The sequence below is a fragment of the Chelonoidis abingdonii genome, chromosome 3 (genome assembly GCF_003597395.2).
Source record: "Chelonoidis abingdonii isolate Lonesome George chromosome 3, CheloAbing_2.0, whole genome shotgun sequence".
Taxonomy (NCBI): domain Eukaryota; kingdom Metazoa; phylum Chordata; order Testudines; family Testudinidae; genus Chelonoidis; species Chelonoidis abingdonii.
The window spans coordinates 156934025-156954954 of NC_133771.1; the positions used below are offsets into that span (position 1 = coordinate 156934025).

At 43.1% G+C, this 20930-nt stretch overlaps 1 protein-coding gene across 1 annotated transcript in view; it reads left to right on the forward strand.

Annotated features, from left to right (window-relative positions):
* Nucleotides 1-20930, forward strand: part of DNAH8 (dynein axonemal heavy chain 8) — a 621721-nt gene that overhangs the window by 46093 nt on the left and 554698 nt on the right. Inside the window, exons 7-8 of the mRNA XM_075064269.1 lie at nt 2788-2977; nt 3354-3517. Coding sequence (XP_074920370.1) covers nt 2788-2977; nt 3354-3517 — 354 coding nt within the window. The remainder of the gene's footprint in view (nt 1-2787; nt 2978-3353; nt 3518-20930) is intronic.

Consider the following 20930-nt stretch of genomic DNA (forward strand, 5'->3'; position numbering starts at 1 on the left):
CTAATTCTTTTTTATGAATTTCCATGAATTTATGTAGTTTTCATGACCCTGCCTTGCCAGGTTCTCGACTCCCTCCTGGTGTGGCTCGATCCTGTGGTGTGATCAGGGGTCCCCTTTGCCAGTTCCCAGCTGTTTCTTTCGCTAGTGACGGATGCATCAGACTTGGGCTGGGAAGCACATCTGGGAGACTGCAGGACTCAGAGTCTCTGGTCTCAGGCGGATCTGGCTCTCCACATCAATGTCAGAGAGCTGAGAGTGGTGCACCTGGCGTGCCAGACTTTCTGGACAAACGTAACGGGACAATGTATATCAGTTATGACAGACAACACCATGGCAATGTTCTATATCAACAAACGGGGTTGCACTCTCCTCGCCCCTGTGCCAGGAAGCCCTCATGCTGTGGGATGTCTATGTAGAACATTCAATATGCCTACAAGTGTCATACCTCCCTGGGGTACAGAATGAGCTGGCGGACCACCTCAGCAGGTCCTTTCACAGCCACGAGTGGTCCCTTCACTCAGACATCACAAATTCAGTCTTCCAGAGGTGAGGATTTCCCCAGATAGACCTATTTGCCATGGAATGCAACAGGAAATGCCAACAGTTCTGCTCCTTTCAAAATCACAACCTGGGCTCCAGGGTGGACGCATTTCTCCTCCCATGTGTAGGTTGTCTCATATACGCCTTTCCACCCATACCGCTCGTTCACAAGGTACTCATCAAGATCTGGAGGGAACGAGCTCAGGTCATACTGATAGCTCCAGCCTGGCCCTGCCAACACTGGTACACATCTCTCCTAGACATATCCGTTGAAGCTCCAGTTGCTCTGCTGCTCTTCCTGTACCTTCTGACACAAGATCATGGTTGTCTCCAACATCAGAACCCTGGGGCGCTGCACCTCACAATGTGGAAGCTCTGTTGTTGAATGTGGTGGAGCTTTCTTGTTCAGACCAGGTCAGACAAGTGCTCCTTGGCACCTGGAAACCCTCTCTGAGAACTACCTACCTTGCCAAGTGAAAGAGATTTTCAATCTGGTTGGCACAGCGCCATTCGTTCCCGACAGTAGCCTCAGTGCTGCTTATTTTGGACTGCCTCCTCCATCTGAAGCAGCAAGGGCTTTATATGTCATCAATAAGGGTTCATTTGGCCGCCATCTTGGCCTTCCACTGGGCGCAGAGGGCTGCTCTGTCTTTGCTGACCTGATAGTCAGCTGGTTTCTAAAAGGTCTCGATAGATTATACCCTCATGTCCAGCAGCCTGTCCCAGCTTGGGACAACAACTTGGTCCTTTCAAGACTCATGGGACCGCCCTTTGAACCTTTGGCGTCGTGCTCCGGGCTCTAACTCTCTTACAAGGTCGAGTTCCTGATAGCAATAACCTCAGCCAGGAGGGTGTCTAAACTTAAGGGCCTAAAATCAGAGACCCCTTACACCATGTTCTATAAGGATAAGGTTCAGCTCAGACCTCATCCTGCTTTCCTACCAAAGGTTGTATCACAGTTTCACATCAACCAGGACATCTTTCTCCCGGTATTCTACCCTAAACCATATTCCAGCAACAGGAGCAGAGACTTCACTCACTGGATATCCGTAGGGTGCTAGCCTTCTACACTGAGAGAATGAAGCTGTTCAGAAAATCCGTCCAGTTAGTTGTGGCAGTGGCGGACAGAATGAAAGGTCTGCCTGTGTCTTCGCAATGCATTTTGTCATGGATCATGTTCTGCATTCATGAGTGCTGCAACCTGGTGGAAGTTCCTGCACCTGCTGCAGGCTTCATCAACAGTGTTCCTGGCTCAGGTTCCCACTCAGGAAATCTGCAGAGCGGCGACATGGTCCTCCATTCATACTTTCACCATGCACTATGTGATTACCCAGCAGGCCAGATACGATGCGGCCTTTGGACAAGCAGTGCTCCAATCAGTGGACAACTCTGCCTCTGCCTCCTGAACTTGGGCTTGTGAGTCACCTGACTGGAACTGACATGAACAAGCACTTGAAGAAGAAAAAACAGGGGACCGATCCCTAGGGTGTAAATCATCAAAGCTGAATCCACTTCTGCTACTAGTATTTAGATAGATAGATAGAGAGATAGATAGAGAGATGTGTTGTTCATGTCTGTTCCAATACCCACCCTCCTACCCCTCTATTGGAGTAGCCGGAAAGAAGGAACTGGTAGGTTGGCAGGGCCCTTTATGGAGCGCCATGAAGGTGCGACTCCAGCGGGTGTCTAACTGACCCCATGGATGCCGCTAAGGGAAAAATCTTCTAGATACTGTGCATGTGTTCGCGCACACACCTGATTGGAATGGACATGAACAACAGTTACGAGAAGGTGAGTAACCGTTTTTTACTCATTCTGTGCAGTAACTGTAGTTCTTAGACATGTATGTCTCTACAGTTGCTCCACTATACCTGCCCTCTGCTTCAGAGGTCTCTGTTACGATGCTTTGTGGTTGAGGAGGAACTGAGGGTGGTTCACCTGCACAGTGTTATATAACAATAGCATGGGGAACGAGGCTGACTAGCATGAATATATGGGATGAACAGACATGGCTAAGAGAAATCTCTGATCAAAGATGCAGGAAGCGATAGCAAATCTAGAGTGCCACACCCATAGGGGGACACATCTCAAGGAACCACATTTAATGCACAGGGTGAGTAACCATTTCTTTTTGTAGTCAGAAATGTAATGGATTTATATGGAAGATTTGTATGTTCGAAAAATGTGGTCATGTTTTCAGTATAATTGATTGCATTGCTAATAATCATTCTGTTGTTACATTTACAGGACATATACTTTTGTGTATTAGATGCAACTGAAGGACTTTTACGTGGTACTAGGAACATGCTAGCAAATATTTTTCTACCAGCTATCCTTGCAACAAATAATTGGGGTACTTTAAGTCAAACCACACAGGGAACAACTGAAAAACAGAATTTCATAGAAACTATTAATAGATATCTTTCATTTTTAAACGGTAAGAATCAGATTGAGTAAACAATCATTCTGCTTAAAATGACTTTTTAAAAGCAGTAGAGTAGTTATAAATATGGGAAAACATTTCTTTAATTCTACAAGGAAGAATAAAATGATAAAAAACTCAAGTGTAAAAAAGAAATATATTTGGATTTATTACATACTTGATAAACTTCAGTTTTATTGATATGAAATTTTTAATGTAGGGGTCTAATTAGATTTCAGAAAAACATGGTCTTTTGCCTGTGAGACTGTAAAATGATTATTATATTGCAAGATGAATTATTGGCTTATATTCCCAAAGTGAAGTGGTTCACCTTGGTAGAAACAACTACTTGAGTCTGAGTATGTTCTGTATTTTAATTGCTTTATTTTAGGTGCTAGAGTAAGCATAGAGGGAACTGTTGAGTTAAAAAAGATGGATCACATTGACTTTTCTAAACTTCAGTCCTTTGAGGAAGTGACAGCAGCAGCTGCTAATTCTGATACTGTTCATCAACTAGAGGAAGTGCTTATGATATGGTATAAACAGATTGAACAAGTAAGTTGTTTTAACATTTATATCCTCTTGTATACAATTAAGGATGTGTCTGGAGTCCATTTGTACTAAGTGCTATACAAGCATTTGCTATCTTTGTCACAATCTAATTAGAAACAAGAGTTTCTCAGCAGTGAGTGTAACAAACAGTAGGAAGGAGAGGACAGTAGGAAAAGAGAAACAGCAAGGAGGACATATGTTAACATAGGCCAACTATGTCTACAGTCGGATGGCTTCAAATCTATCTATCTATCTATCTATCTATCTATCTATCTATCTATCTAAATACTAGTAGCGGAAGTGGATTCAGTTTTGATGATTTACACTCTGGGGATCTGTCCCCAGATATTTTTCTCATCTTACTAATATATTTATATAAATGAGAAATATCAAGTAACAGATCTCTATTTATATAAGATATTGGTAACATGAAATAAATATCGGGGGCACATCCTCAGCTGTTATAAATTGTCATTGCTCTGTTGACTTCAGTGTAGCTCTTTTATAATACTAGCTACAGGTCTTCCCCCTGAAGTCCATATCAGCTATCTACTTAGATGTTATTAGTTGGCAGCTTACTATAGGTGAAATAGGTCCTGCAGCATCTTCAAGCTGCAGGGCTTGCGAATTCCCTTGGTATATGAATGCCTAAATCCACTAGCTGAGAGGAACCTTTTAAAAAAGTATTACTAATTAAAACAATCTCTTCCTCATTATTTTCTCTTAAAAATAAAAATAAATTATCAGTTAGTTTCAAAACTAATAGTCCCTGATTCAGGAAACCATATAAGCACATGCTTTAGTCCACCTAATTTAGGACAACACTTAAGCACTTGTTTAAGTCCCATTGACTTCACATCGAACATATGATTATTTGCTGTCCTGAATAGGGATGATTTTCTAAATCAGGACTGTCTTTCTGCCATTAGCAGTGTGTGTGGTGGTTTTTTTTAGTGTTTATATCTTTGGAATGTGCGCCTTAGTGCTTTGTGGAATGCCTGATCCAGCCTCTAAAGGAATCAGTGTGAAATATAATCTTCAGCCTAACGATGTTTGTGATTCATACCACCTGGTGGATGTCTCCATTATGAGAAACCAAATGCATACAAGAAGAGATTTTAATGTTTGAGTTTTAACCTTGGAATTAGAGTATCTATATAAATAATGCTTAATCTTCAAGTGATTGTTCACATGGATTCACTCTTGATGGACGTATGCCCCATGTGTTCAAGATCAAATTTGTTTGAATAGAAGTGTCTGTTGGAGCTGTGCCTGTGCCTATTGTGTCATCCGGCTTCCTGCAACAGAGGATATAAAGGGCAGAGTGGCTGCAAAGCATGCTAAGTTCCCTTTTACTGCTTCTGCCTACTAGATGAAACCCACAGTATCCACATTCCTTTCTTTGCGAGGAACTAGAAAGTTTTTCAAGTTTAAAGTTTTAGTAGTTAGATTTTCTTTGCTGTTTGACTGGTTTTTGTTTGTTTGTTGTTTTCAATCCTAGTTAGAAGTAGAGGTAGGTTTTCTACTCTGTTCTGGGTCTTTCCTTGGCACATACCTCCCTCCATGAGAGATTTCTACCCCTCCATGCACATACTCCCACTGAACAGGGAGCTACCCACCTGTATATAACTCAGATGGTAGATCCTAAGTCATTGGGCTTCAAGATCTTTCTGTATTGTGATGCTGCCATCTCAGTCAATGAGGCCATACTTGGTGTGCCTTGGCAAGGGACTTGTTCTGGCACACTGTTCTATCTGTAAGTCCTTTTCAAAGAGGACCCAGAAGGCCAGAGGGTAAAGGTGAAGCTGTTTCTATTGGAATGCTTGATGCAAGTGGCCTTTGACTGGGAAGATCCTCAGAGAAATACTGACACTGTGCGTGCTGCACATGATCAGGACTCCAATTAGCTGTGATGCCATCCTGAGCTCCTGTTCTGCCTCACACAAGTCTTCTGCATCAGCCACAGCAGAGATGATATTGTAGTGTAGCCACAGGGAATATCACTCTAATGAGTAGAGCCAGTACCGACTCCCTTGCATGGAACAGGGACAGAAAGCCTTTCCAAACACTTGGGCATTGAGAAGTCTTAAGGTTGATTCCCATAGCAGGTCCTTAGTATCCAAACCAAAGTCAGCACCTACTGGCTCCTCTAAGCATAAGAACCGTGTTGCGACCAACACAGAAAGAGACCCCATGATCTTGGCACTGACTGCCATGGTGTCAAGCATTTTGGCCCCAAACACACCACCAAGTACTGGGACTGCAGTGAGGATTCTGTACTACCCATCTGGGCACCAGCAAAGACATTGGGGAAGACACAATTCTCCTTCACTGGCACTTTTGCAATATACCACACCCAAGAGGAGATGTAAGGTGGTGGTTGTTGGGGAGTCCCTTCTAAGGGGGACAGAGGCATCCATCTGCCAACCTGACCTGATGTTTCGGGAGGTGTGCTGCCTGCCTGGAGCACATATCCAAGACATCATAGAAAGATTGCTGAGGTTTATCCCTCCTCTGACCATTACCCCATGCTGCTCATTCATGTGGGTATTAGTGATACCCCCAGGTGTGACCCTGAGCAGATCAGCAGTGATTAGAGGGGTCTGGGTGAACAAGGGTGAAGGAGTTAGGTGTGCAGGTGGTGTTCTTGTCCATCATCCTGGTTGAAGATAAGGGCCCAGGCAGGGGGACACAGATCCTGGAGATGAATGCATGGCTGCGCAGATGGGGTTGATGTTATGGCTTTGGATTCCTGAATCATAGGGAGGCTGTTTCAGGAACAAGAATCATCATTTGATCATTGACCTGATCTGCTCATTCCCCTTTGAAACATCTGGTATTGGCCACTGTTGGAAGACAGGATTCTGGGTTAGATGGACCATTGTTCTGACCCAATATGGCCATGTTCTTATGGGATGCTGTTCCAGGAAGGAGGACTGCTGGGAAGAAATAGGGTCCACTTGACCAAGAAGGGGAAGAGCCTCTTCTCACACTGACAAGCCAACCTGGTAAGGAGGGCTTTAAACTAGGTTCAGAGGGGCAGATGAGAAAAGTCTACAAGTAGGCATAAAAAGGAGAACTTAACTGAGGGCTAGATATTTGAGGGGGAATGGAAAATTCTGATAGTCATGGGAACAGCAAGAAGGAAACAGTGGGGGAATCTATTAACAACTTAAATGTCTGTACGCAAATGCAAGGAGTATGGGGAATAGAGATGGAGAACTTGAAGTATAGGTAGACAAGCTAAATTATGACTTAACTGGTATTGCTGAGACTTGGTGGGTTAAATCTCATGACCTGAATATTGGTATAGAGAAGTATAGCTTGTTCAAGAAGGACAGATAGCAAAAAAAGAGGTGATATTGCATTATATATCAATAATACATACACTTGTTCTTAGGTCCTGCAGGGGGTGGGAGGCAGACCAGTTAAAAATCTGGGTGAAGATAAAAGGGGGGAAAACATGGCAATGTCATGGTAGGGGTCTATTATTGATCAACAAATCAGGAGGAGGAGGCATTTGTAGGAAAAGGAACAGAAATGTCTAAAACGTGAGACCTGTGTTTTAAGGGACTTTAACTACCCAGGCATCTGTAGTAAAAATAATAAGGCAAAACCCAAAATGTCCAAGAAGTTCTTAGAATGTATTCAGGACAACTTCTTGTTTCAGAAGGTAGTGGGGGTAGCCAGGAGGGCAGCTATTTTAGGGTTGATGAATTTTCTTACAGCCTTGCCAATATTTGTCCATGTTAAGAAAATATAGGGAAAAGGAGTTCAGGAGTCCTGACAATTTCTCAAAGAGACAATATTAAAGGCATAGTAGCCTGATGTGAAGGAAAGAGAATGAGAATAGTAAGAGGCCAATATGGCTCTACCAGGAGCTCTTTAATCACCTGAAAATCAAGAAGGAATCCTACAAAAAGTAGAAACACACCAATTGCCAAGGAGGAGTACAAGAGACAAGCACGTAGGAACAAAATTTGTGGCTATGTTTACACAGCACACTAAGCCCGGTCCAAGTTTAAGCCCTCGCCCCACTTCCATCCACACAGAAATCAGTCTAGAATGACCAAATGTTCTGATGTTATCAGGACTGTCCCAATATTAGGGGCCTTATCGTACATAGGCAGCTATACCCCCCCCCCCGAAAAAAAAAGCATCCCCGTTTTTCACACTTGCTGTCTGGTCACCCTGAATCAGCCTGACTTGGGCCAGTAACCCCTCTGTACTTGGGTCCTTGGACCCTGCTGGGGGATTGGTTAGAGACCAAGTCCTTCTCTGATGTGGGTCAAAGCCCAGGCATTTTGCAGCATGGACGCAGCTCAAGTCTGGGTTGGCAGATTCAGGTCTGGAGAATCTGTCATCACTATCCCATAATCTTCTTGGGTGTACTTTCCAGCCATTCCATCCCAAAACTTCCCACTTGCTTTCCAGGAACTGGAAGCAACTTCCTGACTCAGATATAGCTGCTTGGTGTTTAACTCCTCATTTCCACATGGACTGCTCAGTTGGAAACACAGTCAACCCTAACATATATTAGCTATGACCGGCACAAAGATGAAGCATGCTGCTAGGTGGCCAGAGGGACACAGCTCGTTTCTGGTTAACTTCTGGTTGAAGGTGAGCAAGACATTTGATGTCAGCAAGAACATAAGAAAGGATCACGTCTTCAAAGCTATATCCAAGTATCTGGAGATGTTGAGGATAAACTGGACAGCAGAACAATGCAGAAAGTGAATGAAGTGGCTGAATGTAGACTGCTGCAAAGTTAAGGATACTAATGGCACCTCTGAGAACTTCTTGTCTTCCTACCTCTTTTATGAGGAATTCAGCTGGGTTCTGGGAACCGTGGTGAGCACTGAGCCCACAGTGTTGCATGACAATCTGCTGAACAGAGATGGCACTCTTATAGCCCCCCTGCTCTTGATCACAGGCATTACTGGGGAAGAGTTAATCATTGGAGGAAGGGCAAGAAGTGACCCTGATGCTGAGGTTGCTAACAGTTGAAGCTGTGCTGCTGCGACAGCTACAGCTGGGAAGCAGGTAACTTCAGAACAGGCATCAGAGTAAGAGCCTGGTAAGTTTCTGCCACCATGTTTGTTTTTATTAATATATGAATGGGAATGATTTATGGCTTATGGCCCTATGAAGTATTAATACAAGCCGTGGTTTTTGTGGGCTTCTGATCAGTGTAAAACCTATGACATTCACTAGTACCCCCTTTTCCTCTGACACCATGTAGGAGTCAAAATGAACAACCCAGAAAGGAAAAGGTTAAGCAGTTATCATAACATTTTTACTAGTTCCTCACTGTTGGGATTCCTTCTGAGATATTTTCACTTGTCTTATCCAGAAACTTTGTCCACTTCTTGGAGAACACTTCATCCAGTTCTCTGGGATCCCAAAAACTCAAGACTCCAGATTTCGTCACTCAAGTTCTTTTATTTGACATACTGCAAAGCTATGCTCAGTTGATCAGACCCAAGCGTGGGTGGGTGTAAGATGTGCCATACATTCAACATTACCTAGAAAACCTCTTCCTTTTATATACATTTATACATTACATTGTATTTACTGTACACTGTATCACATGTTTATGGATTGTCTTGATTACTTTGCAGCAACCAGTCCCTGTACAGCATGCTATGTCCAGGCATTGTCCACACTTAACTTACTCTTTTCCTTGTGAATACGTTCCTAATTTATCTTGTCCACTGTTAGTAAATGGTTCACTGGATGTTCACCCTGTTAACTTAGCTGGCTCAGACATTCTGTCTTTTCAGCCTACTGACCTATTTATTTCAGCCTAGTGATCTGTGTGCCTAAATCTGTCTTCCAAGCAATGAGGCCTCCTTCCACATTTTAATTGCTCAGGTCAGGCCAGGCTTCAGCTACACTCGCTGATTAAGTATGGTTTAGGCGCCACAATTAATAGCCTCACATACCTTACCCGTGTGATACAACACACCTCATAAATCAGCCACATCTGCACTGTCCTGGACTGCCTTGAAACTGAGTTCCAAAAAAACCTTGGGTGTTATGAGTCCAAACAAAACCATACTGTGTATATTTGGTCTATAGCTGACTTTAAAATATGGGTCCAAATTACGAGGAGGGTTGCTGTCTGTCTGTGTTAGGAGTCCCCATGCCAACCAGTCACGTTTGTGCCTGGACACAAGGTGCTTGTAAGGAGGCTGTACCGTATCTCCATGCTGAATCAGCGTCTTGTTGATTTTTACCACAAATTTTCATCCATTGCTTATTAAGCCACCCTTGTAACTCATAAGCCCCCTCCATTCCAAGATGAGATTGGCTGTCACTAGACACCTAAATATCTCCATAGCATACGTGGATGGCTGTCTTTCACTGGCCTGGAGCAGTAGTTCATTCTTCCACTTAGGGGCCCCCAGAATGATAGTATTCTCTAGAGTTTGCCCTGCCTGAAAGATTGAAAAATCATAACTAGTGACTAGATCACTTATAAGTCATCCTCTTTAGAATAAATGAACGGGATGTAGATATGTAGATTTCAACTGAATTTTATATCTCTGTCTTACCATGGTGTGTGATGGTTTTCAGTGCTGCTCCAAAGGATGTCTGAAATGGCCAATGTTTTTTGTATGAATGAAACAAAGTTCATTGATAAAAAGTATCATCTTTTGACTTAGAATTAAAGCAGTATTTTATAGAGTGGAAATGTAATTTTTTATCATGATATTTTTCCTTTCAAGGCTCTTCCACCTCAGCAGGGCAAACACATGGCACTAAACACACAAACACAGGGAGCCTGGAGGAGTGGACCCACCTACTGCAGGCATGGAGGGAGAGTGAGTCTGAGATAAATGGATGGGAGAGCTTCTAGATAAAATAAATCAGCAGACTGAATTCCAGAAGGACCAAATGGAGTATCAAAAAGATGAGGATGCAAGAAGAGTGGAAAGAGAGACGGAAACTGCACAGCATGAGATTCGTGGAGAGATTCATGGAGCATGACTACAGGTTTAGGAAGAAAGATAGTGCAGCAGAAGGAGCTCTTTGAACAGTTACTTGTGCTCACAGCTATCAGACTGCAGGCCTCACCTTCAGCTACAGCCCCACACTTTGAGCCCCTTCAGTGCTATTGTGTCCTGCAGACTATGCAGCCTTTCCTCAATTCAGGGGGTTCTGGACCATGTCACAGGCAATGAACACAGTAGCACATAGAACAGAGAAATGTACCTTGTGTATTCATCCAGTCCAGTTGCAGTCCACGCATGCAAAACTCACGAGAAATGCCAAGGAGAACAGGGGGCAGGGGAGACCCAGGAATAGCTGGACATGTCATTTCAGGACATGCACCTTTCACTGTTTTGGCACCGTTTGCTTGTTGTTTGTATGTGTGTTAATAGCCAATCTGCCTTTCTGGTTCTTACAGTGATATGTAAATATCTATATAAAATAAAGCACACAAAACTATAATAGCAAGTTTTATTATGTGTAATTTAAAAGTGGCACAGATTGTAATGAGTGACATCACATGTACATTCTCAAATTTCATAATAAAAATTTACAAAGTTTGATCACAACAATCTATAAACTTTGAGTTGCAATACATTGCCAGTATTGATAAAATACATATCTCCATATATTTCATGGAAGTGTTTATAAAATTCATAATACGTAATAATACATTGAAAAAAAACCCTATAGCTGCCATACACCCATCCGCAGCACAACCTCAAATACCATTTCATTCCCCCTCATGCATTGGACCATGCAAATCCATTATGTGGGAGCACAAAACATCCCTGATTTTTGTTGTGCTTGTGGATCTAGCACCAGTCATGAGAGGTGCACTATCTGGCTGTGTGTACCAGTTCAGAAATCCAGCAGTGTCCTGGGTCCATTTCTGATTAAAAGATTCTCCCTTGTCCTTGTAGACACTGTGCAGACTGCAGTGGCAACACGGGCATCCAAATGGTTTTGAAGGCAGCACCTATGGGATTTCAATCTGCCAAATGCATGTTTCACCACCATCCTACAGCTACTAAGTGTGTAACTGAACATCTTTGCCAGCTCTTCTGAAATCAGGATACAGTTTCATAAGTCATGGCAACAGGAGTTAAGCAGGGTGCCTTAGAATAACAGTGTGGACAGTAACTCCATTTATAACAATGCCATTCAGTGGAAATAATGTCCTAGCTTGTCCTTAAACGTAAAGCCCTGATCTACAGAGCACCCTGCCAGTGCATCTCATGTTAGTGTCCAGGATTCTGCTCTGTGGTTGACCAGGGCTTCTTAACAATGAAGTAGAACCCTTTGTGGTTTATATACTCATGCGCATCTTGCAGAGGCCAAACTATAGGCACGTTAGTCTCAGTGGCTCTGGTGCTGTTTGGGAAGCCCTTTCTCTCAAAACCAGCAATTATTTCAGAACCATTTGTGAAGCCCGCACATTTGGATATATTATAATCCTGATCAACTCACAAACCTCTGCCACAACAATCCCCACAGTTGATTTGCTAACTTCAAACTGGTTAGCCACAGACATGTAGCAGTCTAGGGTAGCCAGCTTCTAGATGGCTATAGTGACCTGCTTCTGGACCAGCATGGACTGCCTCATGAAGGTGGGTGTCTTGTTGCAGGATGGTGGACGTAAACTTTTCACAAACCTCCAGAAATGTCTGCTTCTTAATGTGAAAGTTTTGTACCCACTGTTGGTCGTACCAGGTCTGGATGATAATGAGATTGCATCAATCTGTGCTTGTAACTCTGCTCTAGAAGCACTGGTTTATATAGGGGGAATCTACAGCTAACACAACAGGTCTGAGCAGTTTCAACTGTGTCACAGCTGGCATGTCAGCATCCCCCTCCAAGAGATGCATTTGGCAGTTCAGAGATTGCTGCCGAAATGTCCACCAGCAACTTGCAGGACCTACACCTGATTTTCAAAATGGATCTAACAGCATGAGGTGGAGAAGTTCTTCAAGTAGTGTCCTTATGTGTGCTCCACTGTAGATGTGGTAGCATCCCTCTGCCTGGGATCAGAGATTTTTGGTAGCAATGTGCTCCACCCCATGCGCTCCTGCCCATCTCACGCCGTGAGCCTTATCTCTATAGCACTGTGCAGTCCAACCACTCTCAGTTCCTTCTCAACCACCCTTGGTCTGGGATGAAATCCTGAGAAGAGCCCTTCATACCTCTATAGTACCTTTAGTAATAGTAGTGTTTCCATTGTAACTTGGTAGTTATTAGCTGTTTCCTTTATTTTTCTTATTGCCCCTTAATTTTTTTTCCTCTTTGCTCTTTCCTCTCCATTACTTTTTAGATTGGCATAGGTTTCCTTTTTTCTATGCCCTTCCCTACCAAAAAGTTCTCCCTTCTTGGGGACTATGCTCAGATCCTCTGGGTTTAAGAGGTACTTCTCATGTTGTGAGGCCATCCTCGTAAGCAACAGATAGTCACTCATGGTGTGTATGTTGCTTGGGTGAGGGGCATGTATCACAAAAGTACACCCACTGCCTCAAATTGAAAGCGTGATCCAGAACTGAGACTAAAATTTTTATGAATGGAGAGTTCACTACAACCAGCCTCAGAACCTGGTCTCAATACCTCTCCTCTGTGGTAGTCCATCATTGGCACAGTCATTGGTTGACCCCCACATACCGCACACCACTAACAGAAAATCTAGGTTCTCCCGCCCAGATGAGAAGAAAGGGGCCCCAAGCTCACCCATCAGGGAGCTGCCTCAAAGAAAGGCATCCTTTGTGAGGTCGATAGCCTTGATATGTTCCAGGGCGAGACTTAGCTCCTAAAACCACCCAGGCGTCTCTGCTACCAACACTAGGGAGAGGTCCAAGGGCCTTAAACATGCAGGACTACATTTAGGAACACTGTCACTTGGGATCAAGAAGAACAGTTCAAAGATTTTGAAATCAGCACTGACTGCCTCAACTAAAACGACTTTGAGTGCATTCGTACTGACCAAATCCTTGGCACTGGCCAAGCCCTCGGCACCAGCCAAGTCATCAGCACCAACCAAGCCCTCAGCACCAATGCAACCCTTGGCACCATCTACAGTTCGCTCAAGAGAATGCACTTCATTCTTGGCACCAGTGATGTCCTCAGTCTCTGCCCAGTCACTGGTGCCAATGATGCTCCTACTGGTACCATAGGAGTTTCTATACCAAAGAGACCAGATTGTTCCTGACACTCCAGAGTCACTGCTTCTCTGTACCAAGCTCCCCATGGCTCATACCTCTTCCCTGGAGACACTACACCGCTGTCCTTCACCACCGAGGACCACACAACCCATTTCTAGCAAGTAGGAAGAGGTGGAGTACTCCATTTCTTAACAACCACTGTGGCTTAACAACCATGTAAAGGAAATAGTAAAAAGGCATCTTTTAAAAAGTGGAAGTCAGATCCTAGTGTGGTAAATAGAAAGGAGTATAAATTCTGCCAAATTAAGTGTAAAAATGTAATAAGAAAAGCCAAAAAGGAGTTTGAAAAACAGCTAGCCAAAAACGCAAAAGGTAATAACAAAATTTTTTTAAGTACATTAGAAGCAGCAATCCTTCTAAACAACCAGTGGGGCCCCTGGACGATCGAGATACAAAAGGAGCACTTAAAGACAATAAAGTCGTTGCCGAGAAACTAAAAAATTCTTTGCTTCAGTCTTCACTGCTGTGGATGTTAGGGAGATTCCCAAACCTGAGCCATACTTTGTAGGTGACAAATCTGAGGAATTGTCACAGATTGAAGTGTCACTAGAGGAGGTTTTGGAATTAATTGATAAACTTAACAGTAACAAGTCACCGGGGCCAGATGGCATTCACCCAGGAGTTCTGAAAGATCTCAAATATGAAATTGTGGAACTGTTAACAATGGTTTGTAACCTGTCCTGAAAATCAGCTTCTGTACCATTGATTGGAAGATAGCTAATGTAACACCAATATTTAAAAAAGGCTCTAGAGGTGATCCTGGCAATTACAAACCGGTAAGTCTAACGTCAGTACCGGGCAAATTAGTTGAAACAATAGAAAAGAATAGAATTGTCAGAGACACAGAAGAACATAAAGTGTTGGGCAAAAGTCAACATGGTTTTTGTGAAGGGAAATTATGCCTTACTAATCTATTAGAGTTTTTCGAAGGGGTCAACAAACATGTGGACAAGGGGGATCCAGTGGACATAGTGTACTTAGATTTCCAGAAAGCCTTTGACAAGGCCCATCACCAAAGGCTTTTACATAAATTAAGTTGTCATGGGATAAAAGGGAAAATCCTTTCATGGATTGAGAACTGGTTAAAAGACAGGAAACAAAGGTTAGGAATAAATGGTAAATTTTCAGAATGGAGAGGGGTAACTAGTGGTGTTCCCCAAGAGTCAGTCCTTGGACCAGTCCTATTCAACTTATTCATAAATGATCTGGAGAAAGGGGTAAACAGTGAGGTGGCAAAGTTTGCAGATGATACTCCTCAAGATAGTTAAGACCAAAGCAGACTGTGAAGAACTTCAAAAAGATCTTACAAAACTAAGTGATTGGGCAACAAAATGGCAAATGAAATTTAATGTGGATAAACGTAAAGTAATGCACACTGGAAAAAATAACCCCAACTATATACAATATGATGGGGACTAATTTAGCTACAACTAATCAGAAAAGAGATCTTGGAGTCATTATAGATAGTTCTCTGAAGATGTCCACGCAGTGTGCAGCGGCAGTCAAAAAAGCAAACAGGAAGTTAGGAATCCTTAAAAAAGGGATAGAGAATAAGACGGAGAATATCTTATTGCCCATATATAAATCCATGGTGTGCCCACATCTTGAATACTGCGCACAGATGTGGTCTCCTCATTTCACAAAAGATATACTGGCATTAGAAAAGGTTCGGAAAAGGGCAACTAAAATGATTAGGGATTTGGAACGGGTCCCAAATCTCACTGGCACTGGTGATGGAAGGACAACTTCTGGCCCACATGGTGTTGCAAGCATCTCTGGATGCCACAGACATGGCAGCCCACTCTGTTGCAATATTGGTGATGATTAGATGAGCCTCATGGCTTCACCTCTCAGGGTTCCCCAGAGAGGTGCAGACCACTGTGAAAGATCTGCCCTTCGAAGGATCTAAACTCTTCACTGAGTGCATGGATGAGTCCTACATTCTTTAAAAGATTCTAGAGTAATGCTGCATTCACTTGGTATACATTCACCAGCACAGAAGAGAAGACAGGGTAGATATCAACATACCCTAAGGCCTCAACCTCCACATTTCACCCCTCAGCAGTAGTATGACACAATGCAGGTGACAGAGACCTCCTCCTACACGCAGACAGACATTAGCGCAAGGGACTACACCCCCCCAATCCACTTCCAAACAACAAATTTGAAAATTTGGTTGATGCCCCAAGATGTCTTCGCCAGGTCCAGTTGCTACAACCATCTCCAGTAACCTATCAGTTTGTCTACCGTTTGACCCCCTTCTACACATCATGGCGACAAATCACCTCGGACAAGTGGGTTCTAGAAATCGTCAACAAAAGGTATTCCATTCTATTCCTTTCTCTCTGCTGCATACCTATCTGGACACCAGAACACCATGGCAGACTCATTAAGCAGGAGATCCTCGCAAGTCCACGAGTGGGAGTTAGACACAAGAACCCTACAACACATAATCAGCTGCTGGGGATTCCCAGGCACAGATCTCTTCGTCATTCCTGAAAATGTCAGTTGTCCACAATGCTGCTCAAGAGTGGGTTTGGGTCATTGATCTCTGGAGACACCTTCCTCATACATGGGATGCACCCTTACTCAGCAACTTTCCACCCTTTCCCCTTCTGCTCATAGTGCTTCACAAGGTACAGATGAAATGAACCAGAGTCATTCTCATAGCTCCATCATGCCCATGACAGATACGGTATCTTTACCTCATGTACATGAATGTCTGTTCACCAATCACCCTGCAGTTGACTTTACACCTCCTCTTGCAGGATGCAGGCCAAATCCTCCATCCAAATTGAGAACTTTTCCATCTGAAGGCATGGCTCCTTCATGGTTTCAGGATCCAGAGCTGAGCTGTTTGGAAGAGGTAAAGGAGATTCTTTTAAATAGAAAATGTGCCACAATTTGTTATACTTACCTGCATAAATGGAAAAGATTCTGGACTTGGTGTGATACCAACCATGTCCCAGCAATGAACACTCCTTTACCATTCATTCTAGGGTATATTATAGAACTTAAAAGATCAGGACTGTTCACAAGCTCAGTTCGTGTACATCTGGCTGCCATTACTGTATTCCATTCCAAGATAGAAGGTCATTCCATATTTACCCAACTATTAACAAAAAGATTTCTTAAGGGCCCTCAAAACCTTTACCCTCAGGTCCAAGACCTCACCCCATCTTGGGATTCCAGACTAGTTTTGTGCTGTCTCACCAGCTCTCTATTTGAATCCACGGCAACCTGCTCCTACGTACACCTATCCATGAAAGCAGCATTTCTCCTCACCTTCACTTCACATGCTCTTTCCTTACCACTACATTGATTGGTTAGTCCATTCACAGCATTTAGTTAGTCCTTGATGTCCTTCTTGGATGAGGTTTAGGATTTCTCATTTCATTTCATTTGGAAATAAGATGCAGTCACCTTTCATCACAAGTCCATTTGGCTCATTTGTCCACGTACTGCAAAGTACTCTTGTCACTTCCTTAATTTCCTTAGATATTTAGGCCACCCACCCCTAATGTAACTTAGAACTTCTTGAAACTGTGTCTGTCGATGTTACTTGTTGTATCTAGTGTAGTCTATTTTCTGACACTGGTCTTTATGCATCCACATAGGCCTATATCAGAGGGGTAGCCATGTTAGTCTGGATCTGTAAAGGCAGTAGAGAATCCTGTGGCACCTTATAGACTAACAGACGTTTTGGATCATGATGAATGTCATTCATCTGACGAAGTGGATATTCACCCACGAAAGCTCATGATCCAAAACGTCTGTTAGTCTATAAGGTGCCACAAGATTCTCTGCTGCTTTTATAGGCCTATATGTAATTTTCAAGTTCACAGGTAGTTAAGTGTGATGCTCGGGTCTGTGACAGTCTTTTTGCTACTACCACATTTTCCCCCAGGAATGTATTTAGCAATTGGGTTAAATTACATTAACTTTATCGGTAGACATTGGAATCTTAGGCCACGTCTACACTACGGGATAAAATCGAATTTGCTAAAATCGGTTTTATAAAACTGATATTATAATTTCGATTTCTTGCGGCCACACTAGGCACAGTAAATTCGCGTTTTGCGGTCCATTGGGCTCCAGGTAACGCATTTTCTGAAGCGTTGCATTGGTAGCACTTCACGTAGCTAGCCCATAGTTCCGCAGTCTCCCCCCCGGCTTTGGAATTCAGGGGTGAATGTTAATGTGGCGGGGTTTCTGGGTAATGTCGTCAGTCATTCTTCGCTGGGAACAATTACCTGACAATTCCTTTCCGCTGTTTTTTCCCTGGATTGCCTGCACGACCCAAGCGCGCACCATGGGAGGCACGTTCGCTGTTTTTTTCCGGCACACCGTATGTGTTACTGGATTTGCCGCGAGAGGACGCGAACTCCAGCGCTACACGAAGCATTCACTTCTTTTGCAATGATAGCAAGTGGTAACGGTCGTTCGTGTACCGTCTACGCGGAGTAAATGGGCATGAGAGGCGGTTAATCTCCCTCTCGTGTTAATCTGGTTCGCTGTATCATTGATGCCCTGGCTGAAAATTTTTAAAGCAAATTGGGATTGACTTCCGTGAATGGTCAATTCTTTCCTTATTGTTTTAAAAATAAGATAGTCTGCCATGAATATAGCAAGTGTAATGAGATCCAGTGTATCAGAGGCACAGACTGCTTCCCGTGTAGTTTCACAGGGGTTTTGCCCTGCAGAACCGGCACCCGTTTGCTTTCCTCTCCTCAACCTTCTTGGGGCTAACGTGGCAGGTTCCATCCTCCCTTTGGTTTGCTGAAGTATGTAAGAGTACAGGAATAAGAAACAGGACTGTTAGTAGATAAAATTGTGAGTGGGGGCACTTGGAGGCAAGCTCCGGGGCTATGATCAGGCAGACGATCTTATTTTTAGAAGACCATAAGGGAGGCAATTGACTCCATTCAAGGGTCAATCCCATTTGCTTATCAAATTCACCCCACAGTTTCTATGAAAAGCTGCTTTATAGCCCTTCTGTCTTATGCGATACCAGGGGAATTGCCTCTCGATGTGGAGCATTATTAGGCTAGGGTTCTCGAGGATGGTGCAGATCCTTCGGCACCAGGTTTACCCGGGGGAGGGGAGAGTAAGAGGAGACGATGTACTGCTCTTCACGGCTGTAGCAATCACGTCTACGCACTATCGTAGACAAAATAGGGTGACACTTGTGAAAGTAGTCAAGAATGTATTTTTCACTTTTTTCAGTTGGGGAAAGAAACTGAGAAAGCTCCTGAAAACAGCCAGACACTGGTTTGAACCTCACATTTGGAGCTCAGCCAAGAAGCAATAATTCTAGAGACTGCTGTGGATGTGGATAGATGAGCGAGCGTCCATACCCTCCATCCATGACGTCCTATTGAGTTTCTGCTTCCTACGCTTGTACGGCAGCGCTGTGTATCTGATTTTTATTCAAAGCTTGGCTTGTGTTCTGGTAAACGAGCTGGAATACAAAGATTGTCCTCCCATACAGCGCGATCAGATAGTTCTTTCCCGTATCGGTCTCGCTGTGTCTTTTCGATTGAGATGACGCCAGCCGTGTTGCTGATCAGAAGCTTCACGCGGGCAAAGAAATGTATTCAAAGTTCGTGGCTTTTCCTGTTTACCTTGCCCGCTGCATCCGAGTTTTAGATTGCTGTCCAGAAGCAGTCAGGCTGCCCTGGGATACAACCGGAGGCCGTATGAACAGTTGATTTCGTCCACACTCACGTAATCAGAACTGATAATATCGAATTTAGCGCTACTCTCTTTAGCGGTGGGTACAACGAAATCGATGTTAAAAGAGACCTTTATTTCGATATAAAGAGTGTTGTAGTGTGGACGGGTACAGCGTTAAATCGATTTAACGGCCATTAAATCGATTTAAACGCGTAGTGTAGACCAGGCCTTAGAGGTGCTTGATCCAGGTCTTTTCCATTGATGAAGGTTGTAAGTGATTTATGGTCTGTTATCAGTGTAAAAGCATCCAATCCACACAGATATCTGTAGAAGTTTTGAGATACGTATACACTTGCTAGGCACTCCTTTTCAATCTGTGTGTATAGTTTTTCTGCTTTTGTGAGTGTGCAAGAGCAAAATGCAACTGGCTTTCCACACAGATCCATGTTGTTGCAACAGTACACCATCTATGCCACAAGTGTTTGTTTGGAGAATACTGTAGCTCCTTTCCCAAGTCATGCAGTATTGGGAGGATGTATTTTTCAGTCGCAACTGCTTCATTTAGTCTTTTAAGATCCACACAGATTTGTATTTTTCCATTTTTCTCTATAACTGGTACTATTGGGGCACACCAGGGTGCTTGCCCAGAGATTTTCCCAATTATACCAACCTATTCCATTCTCTTTAACTCAGTTTCCACTTTATGAAGTAATGAGAATTGTGTGGTGTATGTACACTGTATGATTTAGCATTGCCTTTTGTTATTTGTACTTAGTCTTCTTTTAAAAGTTCACTATCACCAAATATTCCATTGAGTTCTTCCACCTTTCTCACTAGGCCCATCATAGCTGCCATGATGCAGCTGGGAAGATTGTTGATCTTTGCTCTTTTGATCATATATGATCTGAATACATAGCTTTTTGTCTTTGTAAATTGTTTCTGTGATGAACTGGCTTGTGCAGTTCAGAATACTCCAGGGTTAATCAAGGCTGAGTCACATGATTTCAGCTCTGGGAGGTATTGAAAGTGATTGTAAGTCCCTTCTGAGATGATGGTCACATCTGCTCCTGAGTCAATTTTAAAGTCAATAGTCTTTTCAGTTCACTCTCCAGGCAGGCTCTGTACCATCAGGCGTGATAGATTCCAGAAACAATGGCTCTTGATTCTAATAAGCTGCAAAATTTATATATTCTATGCATGTTTTACATATTTTACTTTAGTTGGACACACATCTTGAGTTGTGATGTTTTCTACTTCTTGTGTATTTAGTCTAAAATGCTTTTTGCTGTTTGGTTTAAGTCTGGTCCTCTTAGTCTCAGGAGACTTTTGGTAATTACTTTTAGCATCTACAGCTTCTAATTTAATTTCAGATTTTTCAAGTTTGAGAAGTTGCTCTAGGTTTTTCTGTTTTGCTAGCTCAGACTGCTTTTCCTTTTTCTGTGTTAAGTGTCTGTTTTTAATTGTAGCTTCTGTGAAAGGCTTTTATCTGATAACCCAATAATCAGCCTATCTCTGATATTTACATGTTTTGCATTCAT